Raw genomic sequence first — 13,339 nt, forward strand, 5'->3', positions numbered from 1 at the left:
AAGCAGGGTGGCTCGTTTGTTAAACAGGCAGTTGAAAGGTCACAGGTTTACATCCCCTTGACAGCCATGGACCACCGTAGTTGAGGTGCCCGTAAACGAGAACACTTCCTGTGCCAGCATGGATTCTTCACTGGAACACAGTGGTGTCATTTAGATTTACAGCCCATTTGCTTCTGTTTATGTATATCTTACATTCCTTTCATTTTGCAAGCGTGCCATAACCTACTGACTGTTTCTAACATCCTGTTCAAGTTCTTGCAAAGATATTCTGAATTTAAGAATAAATATATAATAAAATTGAGTTTTGTAAGACGAGATGTTTTCGGGGATTTTTTCTCGGCTTTTTAGACTTTGTTTCTGTGGGCGTCAGGTGATTGACACTAAGTAAGGTGTAGCAGAACACGTAGTCTGCTGATACTTAAGCACACTTGAGCGCGGCGACATAACGATGAAACAAAATGACAAAACAGAATTAAGGCTCTTGGTTTACTGTGATGGATTAACCGGCTCGGATGGTGTCTGTGTTTCATCGCCGCACAAAAGAAAATGAATCATGGTGCGCTGAACGTAGGAAATCAAGCCTGATGGAATAATTTAACAGAGAGAGACGAAACAGACAATGAACATCCTGATTGAAGAATAATGTTACATGGTGTTGACACCTTTCTAATTACTCTGATGTGTGTAAAATACCAAATTCCTAAACGATCTGGTTTCTACTTGTTCTTAAATAATCTTTCATCTTTTTAATGTCTTGCGATAATTCTGTCTGTTAAGGTACAGGAGTGTTTGAGTCTCAACAAACTTGTCAAAACTCATATATTAAGGAATGCAGACAGAGTTTACAACGTTAATATAAAATGTTTCCACTATAATCTATCCTACATTATGCAGGTCTGCTTCTGTGTTTCAGTATGTTCAGTATGTGAGGATCTGGTTAGCGGGAATAGCATATTAACTTTCTCTTCCTTCAGTCTCACGAAGAATGTGTTTACACTGTGTTTATGAGCCGGTTGAAAAGCTTTCTCTGCTTGTCTCTCAACAGGGCCACAGAGTGGAGGCAGAGGAGGGCAGAGGTGTGCTGGATGGAGGCCACAGCCGGGCCTGATGGCAGGAGCCCAGAACACATTGAGCTCTAACAACGTCCTCTAGAAGCCACCGAGGGGCTACAGTTCACGTGGAGACACTGTCAAGGTATGGATGGATGGACGCAGTAGCATATAGACCAATCAGTCAAAGCTAGTGTGGGGTCACGAACAGAAACAAGTTGTTAATAGAGCTGCAACAATTAGTCGATTAATCTGTTAGTCGACTGAAAGAAAGTTAGTCGCCACCTATTTTGATAATCGATTAATCATTTCAGTCGTTTTTCAAGCAAATATGTCAAACATCTGCGGGTTCCAGTTTCCTAAACCTAAGAATAGAGAAGAGTCTTTGGGTTTTGGACTGTTGGTTGGACAGAAGAAGTAATGTGAACACATCACTTTGAGCTCTGAGAAATTGCGATGAGCTTTTTAAAAAATTTTTGGCATTTATAGACAACGATTAATCGATTAAATGTAAAATATTCTGCAGATTATTCGATACTGAACTGACTCATTAGTTGAATGTTGAATGTTGATGTGAATACTCTCATTTTGCTTGATTTGTTTTAGTGAAGAAGAGACTTGCTCGGTTAAAATGCCACATTAAAAAAGTAGTAATTATTTAGCTTTAGGTTTCAAATAAGCAAATAAACACTGTAGAAATTCAAATTGAACTTATTGTTTATTCTTTAAAAAATACTTAGATTTTACAGTTGGAGTGAATTGTTACACATTATTTTTTAAAAGCTAGTTTTGTGTGAAATCTTTCATATCTCCAGGGTAGCAATTAACACGTGAAACAAAACAAAAACCATCTAATATTTTCATTATACGTACATATAATAATAGGGATGGAGCAAACAACAGACTGGAAAAACAATTCTGCATCAGAGAAATCCTGTAGTGACACAACGACAGTGAAGATGCATGGAAAGTGCCTTATTCTTATTGTTGACTCTCATTATACATGTAATGAGAGCCAGGAAAAGCAAAAAGGAAACGTGGCCTAACATTCTGTCAAACAACATCAAACGTTTCAAATCAAATGCAAATGATTGGCTAAAATGGTCCTATTCTATACTTCTTTGTTCAGCTTTTTTCAACTTTGATTTTTTATTGGGTGTTCACATCTGTTTCTGCGCTGTGGTCATCTCGGATCAACTCTGAACCGACTCCAGAACGACCTGGCACTTTCTCAGATTCAAATGCAATTTAAAGCTGAAAGGAATTTGGTAGCTTTGTTCTATATTTTTATCTTCTCCTTAAGTTAAAAAATGCACTTTAAGCTGTTTGATGGATACAGGCCTCGACTCATACCCACAAAACAACTATACAGTCTGTCCCACTTGTTAACAGACCCAGTGAGCCATTTTTTAGTAAGTCAGCAGTATAAGGTCGTGGTCGAACGTACACAAAGTCAACCGTGGCCCCTATTTCACTTCCATTCTATGCGATTCACATCCGGTGGCGAAGCAAATCCGCATCTTGGCTTCGTGTCGAGTTCAACTTTGGTGAACTCTGACTGGCTTAATTGCAGCCAACCAATAGCAAAGACGCAATTTTCGTTCGCCTGCATTTGTGTATGTGTGACCGCAGCTTAACACCAGAGTCCTGGACCTAAAGACTTTCCTAAAGATTTCACCAATCAATTATGTTATTGAATACGCCTGCTGTTCTGCTATGACATATCAAAACCTCTGAAGAAGAAGGTGACTAAGGATCCTCATTGGGCCTCTATGATAATAACAGACATATATGTGTTTCATCAGTAGCGATGCATGTCCAGAAATTGAAGCATTAATTGATTTATAATTGTCAAAGAAACCAATGAGAAGATCCTTTCTCTCATCAATGATTTTGTTCTCAAAGTTAAGAGCCTGTTGCTTCCTTTAGCAGAGAGATGTTGCCACTGGGGAGGCACTTTACTCATTTCAAGTTTTTTTTTTTCCCTTTTCATCACAACCAAAAGCTCTTTTTCCACTGTTTCCTGTTGTAAAGCAGCCTTCCTGAGTGTCCTGAAGCAATTCAAATGGGCACATAATGCAATTTTGTTTATGTCCAAATGTTGCACCATGCACAGGAACAGAGAGCAGAGAGGCGGCTGTGAGGAGGAGAGACGCTGCTTGGAATTGGAAAGACCTCATAATCAAGCAGGCTGTGTTTTTTCTTTTGATTTGTTGTGCCAACAGTTTTAATCCACGAGCATTCGCTGACCCCTGAGGCAAACATGGCATATAATAAAGCTACCTGATGGAGCCTGCTAGCAGAGCCACCACAGGTGTAAACACGCCTATGATTACTGTGTTAAATATAGTACACAGCCTGTCAATTTATGCAGGCTGGTAAAGACAGATGTTGTGATGAAGAAATATCAAACTGATGGGATGTCACAACAGTGTCGTATTAGTTTCCTATGGATAATGTGACACCTGTGAACACAGAAAACATACAAGATCTATTCATGAATATAATATTCTTCAAAGGGAATTCAGCTCTGTCAGTTTCTGGAGAGTTAAACATTATTTCCTGCCTACTGGGAGACAAATCACGGATTTCCTTTTCATGTCTGCGAACACAATGTGAAGATTATATTGTGAGCTTAGCCGAGCTCAGCTCAGATCATTGTTGATATCAAAATGAAAGCCTCTCCAAAATGTGGTGGTTTATTCAAGCTTCAACTCATCCATCCATAAAATCATGCTCCCATCCCCATTATCATTTAATTAAAACCACATATTAAAATCATCAGAATACAAACTAAAATGAAATTTATATTAGTTACTTACAAGTTTTTGGCTGCACTGTCATATACCTCTGAAACAAAAAAAAAATACTATTTAGTGTGTTTACTGTCAAAATGATGTCTTTCACCCTCCATATTTCTTTAGAAGATCTAAGATAGCCGAACATACAACACTGAGTTCCCTGCTCTCTCGGTGGATGTTATTAGGTTGATCATTTCACTATTTTCCAATAAACTACAAATCAAACATTAAACCGCTTCCTGTTTACATGGTTTAATATAAAATCAGGGACTTTGTTGCCCTCTGTGGAGCCTCTCAGGCAGTGCCCCGAATCCTTTCCTCCCCCTTTCCCTGTGATTACTAGACTGATCTGTGGGTCGCATGTGGTCGGGACAACAAGTGAAAGCTGACCAAGAAATTCCTCTAAATCTCCTGTCAAACATGTCAGACACAGTATTTAATTCGTGCTGTACTTCTAGAAACATTCACTGCTAAGCCAATGATCACTGAGGATCAACGTTACTTATAGCCAAGGTGTGTTTGAAGAGGAGCTGCTACACACACCTATCAGCTTAACGACATGTTGTACCTTGAAACTGGGGAGGAAAAATTGGGAGTATCCACAGACAGGATTAAAGCTTCTGAAAGTTCACTGGAATGCAGCAAAATTGGAGGATTTAGAGCTTTAATCCAGTGTTCATAGACTTTTCATTTAAACTTCAGTGAATTTGTTACCCTTCATGTGGCCTTACTATTAGACGATGGTCATACCTGTCTGTTTTTTTTAGACTGCATCAGAAATATAACAAAGGTATCCATGTTTTTGTGGTAGAACTCCCCTGAAACACAATATTCCTCTAAAGGCCTAGGGGTCCCCTAAAGCTTCACGGGAGGTCACAAGGCCTTCTTGATATTAAGGAGTTTTAAAAACTAAAAACTACACTGTACAGCAGGTCTACATCTCAGCATTGTCTTTCATTATCGTGAAGAAAAGTAAATAAAATCGTTATTTTCAACGTTTAGATTAATATCTAAGATGTAAACTTCATAACCCCTCTATAGTGAACATACCAGTAAAGGTCTTGTCAATAAGTAAGTGTACTGAAGTGTTCTGTATATCTGCAGTAACGCTTTCTGTGCTGGACATCCTCAGGTTGTGTGCCCATGAGGTCGTCCATGCTGGTCCTGTTCCTCCTCTTCAGTGCCCAGGCTGTGGCGGCCATCGGAGGAGCAGCACAGCAGCAGTGTCCAGGCAGCAACCCCAGCTCCGTCCACACAGTGGACCCCAAACTCTTCACCAAACGCCGCTACCTCTCACCCAGGGTGCTCTTCAGCGCTCAGCCCCCTGATGCAGAGCCAGCAGGGTCACAGGGTGCCGGCAGAAGTAGGCACAGGCGAGCTGGGCAGCCTCAGCACCGTGGAGTTTACTCAGTGTGTGAGAGCATCAGTGTCTGGGTGGGCAACAAGACCACAGCCACAGACATCTCAGGCAACGAGGTGACGGTGCTCCCAGACGTGAATATCAACAATGTCAACAAGAAGCAGTACTTCTTTGAGACGACGTGTCACAGCGCCCGATCAGGCAGCTCTGGCTGTTTGGGAATCGACGCGAAACACTGGAACTCCTACTGCACCAACTCACACACTTTTGTACGAGCGCTGACTTCCTTCAAGAACCTGGTGGCGTGGAGGCTCATACGCATCAACGTGGCCTGCGTGTGTGTGCTGAGTCGCAAGTCATGGCGGCAATGAAGACTTTACCTGCTCCTCACGCACACACAGGATCACACACTCAGTGAAATACAGTACAAACACAGACATACTCATCACCAAAGACTTCTCACCTTCTGCACAAAGTAAATTATTAGTATCAGGACTGCATGAATATACACCAGGCCTGGGTCAAAGAGGATCTGACGTTTGTAGCTGTTGTTTTTACCTTTTTAGGAGAACCAAACATTAAGGGGTTGTTGCTGTGTCACTTGATACCTGACAGTCTCAGCTTAAGTTTATTACAGGTTCAGCTTGCAAAGGCTTAAAACCAGCAGGCCTAAGTGGAACGTGACGGCTGAGTCAACATGAGCACATTTATCAAACCTTTAAGAATTACTTTGTAAGAGAAATTCCACTTATTTTTCAAGTCGAAGTCGGTTAACAGGTCTTGGGGAGTACTGCATATGTGAAAAAAAAGTTGTATAAACCCTTTTGTGGCTCCAGAGAGAGCTGTGTGAAATATGATAAATAGCCTCAACTGATGTCACTTGAGTCAGCTTTGGTTAAAGCCGAAGACTACAAGTTTAAAAAAAAAGATCTGGTGTAACGTGGGAAAAGAAGAAAGTTTACCAGAACTTTGCAGCCTGCTCCTCATCTCTTCTTGAGGCTAACAGCTTGAGGCTACATTAGCTGCTATTAGCATAAGACACCCAAGATAAGTTAAGTGGCATTGTGGGTGATGTAGGCACCAGGGTTTTGACAAGGAAGGAAGAAGAACGCTGGAAATAACTCGTAAATCCATCTTAAATTTACAAAGTTAAGCATTTTCTCAGAACATACACGTCATCATACATAAATACATACAACTAGCGATGCGCTTACATGCTTACAAACAAACAGCAATAGGTGTTATTTTCTTAGATCTGAGCTACTGAAAGGCTCATACTAAAGTAACCAAAACACAACAATTCTTAATTTCAGGTGGTTATATGATGAATTATATTCCATTTTTGACAACAGATCTCCCAAAATCCTACACAATGGACCATTTCGGAGTAAGCCAGTTTAGGGGCAATATTCTTCGCTCAGTGTTTTTGCTCCAACTTGCAGTGAATTGTAAGAGTAAACTTTAGCAGCACATCTGAAACGGTTACATGATTGATCATGCATGTTTAGAGCAAGCGCAAGAGAGACAAGACTTCACCCTACATCAGAATAATTGTGTAAATTATGTGTTACTCTGCAAAAACTTTTTTTTTTAAATATTTTTTTGTATATCTACAGTAGCAATTAAGATGTAAAATCACAACTAATACAGTATATTTAAAATAGATAAAGATTTAAAATATGGATTAAACAAAACTGAAGCAGGAAAGACACTCTGCTGCTGGTATAAAGGGTAAATCAGAAAAATCACATTACAGGAGAATTTAGTGCCACATTGACAAGTGCAGACATTTAAGATGCATGAAAAGCTAACCATAATTTAAATAAAAAACAGTGGTGTTACATCCTATCAGATGTTCAATGTGCAAATATTTATTATGACCAATGACATTTTATACGATCATAAAATATAAGAGTTTGTGCCCTCAGTTCTGTTTCTGTGCTGCCTTCATCTGTATCTTTCTCTAACTTCTTTGCAGGTTAAGAGTCTCCGGATCACTTTTCATATTTCTTTTCAGATGGAAAGTATGGGTGAAAGTGAACGACTTTTATGGTGCCCTTGAAATGTCATTGTGGGACGAGCTTTTCATTTCCCCTGAGGAACGGATATTAATATATCGCAACAAAGCTCAGCCTTACTTTGCGGATTAGAAGGAATTCTCACTTTTTCGTGAAAGCGCTGCAAAATTTTAGAATAAAAATCCCACCATGACCGAATGAAGTAAATATCTCTGGATATTTACTTCATTACAGTTGAACCACAATCAAACTGCACGATCAAGTTACCTCATGAGAGCTGCCTCACATGGTCACGGGTGATTCAGACTTGAAAATTGTAATTGAGAGGAAATTAGTTTCAGCTGTCTGACTCTGCTAATGATTATCTGCAAGGGAAGGAAATGTAAAAATAGCACTAACTTGTGTGTGTTTCATCGTTTAAGGTCTAGATTCTCAGCTTCTGCAGCAGCTTTAACCTGAACCCGAGCTCTGATGACATTAAGGTGACCGTCACTGGTTTTTAAACTGCAGCTTCTAGAGACACAGCAACGGTGTTTAAGAAGCTGTGTGATTTCTTAGAAGACAGCATGGGTTTAAACCTGTCATAAACCTTGAAACCACTGGCTGGTGACAGAGCAACATCCCCTTAAGAGTTTTGGCGGCACAACACAATCATGCTAATTATAGTATTTGTCTGCCAACCATTATATTGTCCTATAGCACATAACACTCACTCCAGGTGATGCAACCCACAAATTCTGGAAATACAAATTGACCCAGGTCTGATATAAGCAAAACCTTTGTTAAAATGTTGTTGTTGATATTGTTATTTATTAAACACTTCCATACATACACTGTGTGTTTTATGAGGTTTATTGTGTGGATGGTAAGCCTGTTGCTTCTCCAGAAAAACTGAGTAACATTTCGACACGAAAAGACATTTTTGGCCTTGAAGGAAAAACCAAGAGAAAACCCACATGGCTTCAGTAATTTGGTGTTTTGGCTTCGCTTTGTGTTTTCTTTCCCGCTCTACATTCTACACTAGGTGGGAAACAAAAGAAACACAAATGAGATTGTCTGATTCATCAGGGTAACTCTGGTTGATAATATCATGGCTTGTCATTTTCTTTGTTTTGGCAGTGACATTTCAGCGTAGTCAGCAGCATAACACACTGTACCCCGAGGCACAGAGTCAGCATCAGTAGTGATTCCTTTAAGGCTCACAGCCCAGTGTTGGATCACAGCTGACATTTAAGACGTCTGAGGCTCGGAGTTAAAGTGGAAACAGAGACAAAGAAGATGCTTGAGATTATTTTTCTGAAAAACTTCACTTTTAGGATAAGTGTTCCCCTTTGAGCTGTCTACCTGTAAACTGTAAATACGACTTGTCTGTGCCGACTTGTTTGTTTTACTGCTGCTGCTTGTTTACCTCTGCTCCACAGCGCTGCCTCAAAATACAATACAACACTGCCATCTAGTGGTCACAGGCGGGAACACGTCTTGAGATAAAAACTTAATTGTATCTGTTATAAACACAATATATCAATACGTTAAGGTAAAAAGTTGAAGAGGAATTGTTACTTACGCTTTCATACATTCACAAACTAAAAGCAACACGAAGAAACGTCACTTACGTTACGAGAAATACGGGCGATAGCTAACAAGAAAGCTAAAAGCTAGTTAGTGACTATGTGGACTGCGCATGCGTCATGTTCAGTTCATAGTTCAGGTAGTCTACTCGGACAAAAGAGCACTTCTTCTTTGTGCTCCCATCTTCTTTTATATGACACGTATGTCGTCAATGCACCCAAACGCAGCTTGGGCTTTTGAGATGCAGACACTCAAAATGTGGGGAAAAAAACCTCATTAATACAAAACCACAGTAAAACAAGTCTAATATCATTTTAACAAGGATTATATGTTTTCATACCTTTCTTATCACAAGAAGAACTAGCACGAGTCCTACATACAGGTACAGATCTTAGAAAGCAGATAGGTTTAATAAGTTTAGGCAATATGACTTCAGCAAGAAAGCTACTTATCACACAAAGCTTGATTTAAAGAGAAAGAATCTGCCTTTGTGTGAAACAAAAACACATTTTTTATAAGCGTCAAAACAAGTAAGTACTTGTAGATTTTGCGTACATTAAGTTAATCTTAAAGCATCTTTGCTGGAATCACATTTTAGCAAAAAATAGAATAATAATAGTGCATAGAAATATATTCAAAATAAGACACTAACATTTTTTTTCAAATGAAATTAAAAGACAATAAAACAAAAGCCCAACATAAGCAAATAAAGAGTTTGAGATTAAAAAATGCATTTAAAAGACAATAAACAACAACAAGAAGCAAATAAATAGTTTAAAAGCAGAATTAATAAACAGATTTTAAGACATTAATGAATCTAATCATTAGAAACAGGAAACTGTAATGTCCTGATAAAGGCCAGTTTTTAAATGAGCTGACGATAAACTGACAGTGACATAATAATAATAGCAGTAATGCTAACTTTAGGGCAGTTAAATGTAGGACTGAAGAAGGTTAACAATAATAATTAACAAAGCACGATCCTTGACAGATTATTGTCACAAATAATCTTACTTTTCAAAGACTTAGAGGTGAATATGAAAGCTCCAGACAAATCAAAACCTTGAGGTTGAGTTAAGGTTGCTTAATAAAGAATAAAGAAAGTATACTAAATCAGGGCAGTTAAGTTATTAAGTAAGACAGAAAATGAATGGTAATTTTGATAATCGTGTATCATATAATAATACTACTTTATAAATGTAAAAGCATATACATGCAGTTGGTCACAATAAGTGACAATAATACTAGAATAAATCCGGAAAGTCTCAGACAAAGCAACTACCTTCATATATAAACTAGTGTAAACAAACTACAGCTAACAGACTGTGTTTACACTTCTCAGTGTGTCCACTAGATGGAGACATTGTCATGAATGAATATTCAGTCCCATGATACTACAGTGTATCTGTGCAGTCCTGGTCATTTATTAGGTCTCCACAGTAAACGTTCCTGTATTTCAGCTGATGATACAAACTGTGAAGACCACTAAATTGAATTGTTCATTAATTACTTACGGGTCCTGGATTTCATGGTAGTCAACCAAAATGTTTTTTTTATTTTATCTTAAAAAGGACCTTGGCCCATAATATATAACTAACTGACAAGCATGATTGAATAATTCCCTGTCTCTTCATCTCTGATTTGTCTTGGATCTTAAGGATGACTCACAGTTGCGCCATATGGAGATCAGGTTACATTATTGCACCACATTTACATATCAAGCACAGAAGTGGAGCCGAGGAGGGTGAGGAGAGGGCGGCAGTGGAGGGATAATGGGATCTTGACTCAATTATACCCAGAGGATATGGTTTCAGTTTGCGTGTACTTCCACTGTGATAATTACAGCTCTGAATTCAAGACAGGGTTGGATGACCAGAGTCATATGAGGTTAACATTGATGCAGTTCAGTGATCTTATTCAGGGTTACATGGAAACTATTAATCATTTGTAATTCAACATGGTGCTTATCTATCTATCTATCTATCTATCTATCTATCTATCTATCTATCTATCTATCTATCTATCTGTCTGTCTGTCTGTCTGTCTGTCTGTCTGTCTGTCTGTCTGTCTATTATAAATGGATCCTTTTATCATTTTTCTATAGTTGTCATGTGATAAGAAGAGGATGTAGGCAGTGATGTGATGTGTCTCATGATCCACCCGGACTGATCCTCACAGATAGTCTGGCAGACAAACAGGGGGTCGCTGTTTCCCTCCCACATCAATGCTGCAAACAAAGGCTGCACAAACATGAGAAGCTCGACTGTCAGAGCTGTTGAACCCGAGCTGACCCCCTCCGGCCTGCAGAGAAGACACAGAAGAGCTTTGGTGACGCTCAGTACGTTCACAGGAACTGGCTTACATTCAGTGTGCGAAGCAAGACTACAATACTGTGCATGCACACAAGTTAGAATGACACAAATAGTTATCAAGCAAATATTATGTCCTCATATGGGATACCAATTACAATTTTTATATTAACATATTTACACAAGCAAGTAGGTATAGATTTTTGTCCTGACATGTAACACTAAAGACTTAACACTGCAATCTATAGCTATATGAAGCACACAGAAGTCATGTCCTTGGTTTTGGGTTATAGCAACCTGCAGGGATTTTACATTTTAAAGCCACACTTAAAACTAAAAACAAAAACTTAATATTTTAGACTCAATACATTCAGATCTATATATATAAAAAAAAAAAAAAGTCCTGATGTACCATGTTCACCATCTCATTTTGCATGCTAACATTCTCTAATAATCAGCAGTAAACACAAAGTACAGCTGAGGCTCATGTGAATGTCAATAGTTTTGCATGCATTTTGTATTAAATCAGGTTTGGAAAAAGGTCAATTTGGAACTTATGATGGTCACAGATTAAATATTTGAAGTTATTACAGCTCATCCTGAGGATGACATGAATGTCTGAACCAAATATCATAGCGTTCGTTGATTTGTTCCAATAGTTTATGATCATTTTAAATGTCAAAACTTATGGTGGCACCGGAGAGAAAAAGTTGAAGGATCACCAAAGTCATTAGGGTACAACCTCTTGGTACCCTGATTATGGCTATCAAATTACATAGCATCCAATCCAATGGTTGTTTTCTGATATATTTCAGCATGGACCACAGTGGTGGACCACCCAACAAAAATGAAACATGTTAAAAATGTTAAAATGTTCGTGATGTAGGATTCAGAATTGGCCCCTTCACAGGTATTTTCTTGACAGTGCGAACATCTTTTTTAAGAATAATTTTCAGACTTTATACTTTGTTTCTAGTAAAAAATATTTTGGAGTTGTGGGTAACTAGGCACTCTTGACTTCAGTATTTCTAAAAATCTTGACCAAGGCCTTGATACATCTTCTCATAACTGTGTCAGTCACTTATCTCAGGTCAGGTCAGGTATTTTAGGTGCATACTGTACACACGTTCTCATATTTACATAATACACTGATATGAGAGGCCTGGTGTAGGATGACATGCAGGAGGTGTCCGTGGGAAATAAGGATCACTGAGTGAATACATGTCTAGTGTAAAAGTCAAGGAGGTATAAAAGGTGAAAGAGAAGTCAATATAAAGATTTTTATAATGGCTAGTTAAAATTGTCTTGCTCAGTCCAATTAATCAAATCAAATCAAATCAATTTTATTTATATAGCCCAGAATCACAATCACATTGCGTCAGTGGGCTTTACAAACTGTACAGTGAACGACATCCTCTGTCCTTAGATCCTCGATCCGAGTGAGGAAAAACTTGCCATATTGAGAACTGTGGGGGGAAAAAAAAGATGGAAGAAACTTCAGGAAGAGCCACAGAGGAGAGATCCCTCTCCCAGGACGGTCAGACATGCAATGTACAGACAGATTTTGCATGTACAAAAACTGAACAACAAAATCACAATTTACAAATTGCATTGACAGAATATCTGATAAATAAAATTCCACTTCCTGTTAATCATGACGAGGTGGGCACACAGGATCCCCGCAAACATCCATGAGTCAAACTATACAGGACAGTTACAGCAGTTATTCAACCATATTTCTCACCAAATCCAATAAAATAAACCCCTTCTTCTTTGTACTCTAGAAAATTATATTACACGACAAAATAAAATACACGTGCAGTTGTAAATGGTGCTTACAATATGTTAATATATTAGATCTACATATATGGGAAATATATTTTCTTTGAACGAGCTGTTAAAATCAATTATGTTAAGGCTTAGGCTAATAAATATAGCAAAAATGCCCATATAGATATACGATACCTTCTATAATTTGGTATTTTCTCAGAAATTTTATTTTCAAATGAGGTTTATTGCCATAGCCATGTTGCTTGCTCTTTCGCGACAGTGGCGCCAAAAGCAATACCACAGAGAAACACTAGAGGGGGGGTTTGAAAAGTTGTCTATTTATACTTTAAGGTACATGTTACTTAAATTAGCAAACATGTGTCAAACCTCACCCTTATAACCACCGTGTCAAACTCCTAGCAGTGATATTACAGACAGAAATGAGCCGACTCCTGTTAATGCT

General features: G+C 38.5%; 1 protein-coding gene across 1 annotated transcript; it reads left to right on the plus strand.

Annotated features, from left to right (window-relative positions):
- The first annotated feature begins 4,993 nt into the window (after positions 1 to 4,993).
- On the plus strand, positions 4,994 to 5,581 carry ngfb (nerve growth factor b (beta polypeptide)). The gene has a single exon (XM_073469297.1). It carries the CDS (start codon positions 4,994 to 4,996, stop codon positions 5,579 to 5,581), a length of 588 nt encoding a protein of 195 aa, XP_073325398.1.
- Positions 5,582 to 13,339: the final 7,758 nt, after the last annotated feature.

The sequence above is a fragment of the Pagrus major genome, chromosome 6, assembly GCF_040436345.1.
Source record: "Pagrus major chromosome 6, Pma_NU_1.0".
Taxonomy (NCBI): Eukaryota; Metazoa; Chordata; class Actinopteri; order Spariformes; family Sparidae; genus Pagrus; species Pagrus major.

Coding starts and splice junctions, on each gene's coding strand:
- ngfb (XM_073469297.1), top strand. CDS start 4,994: ATGAGGTCGTCCATGCTGGTCCTGTTCCTCCTCTTCAGTGCCCAGGCT.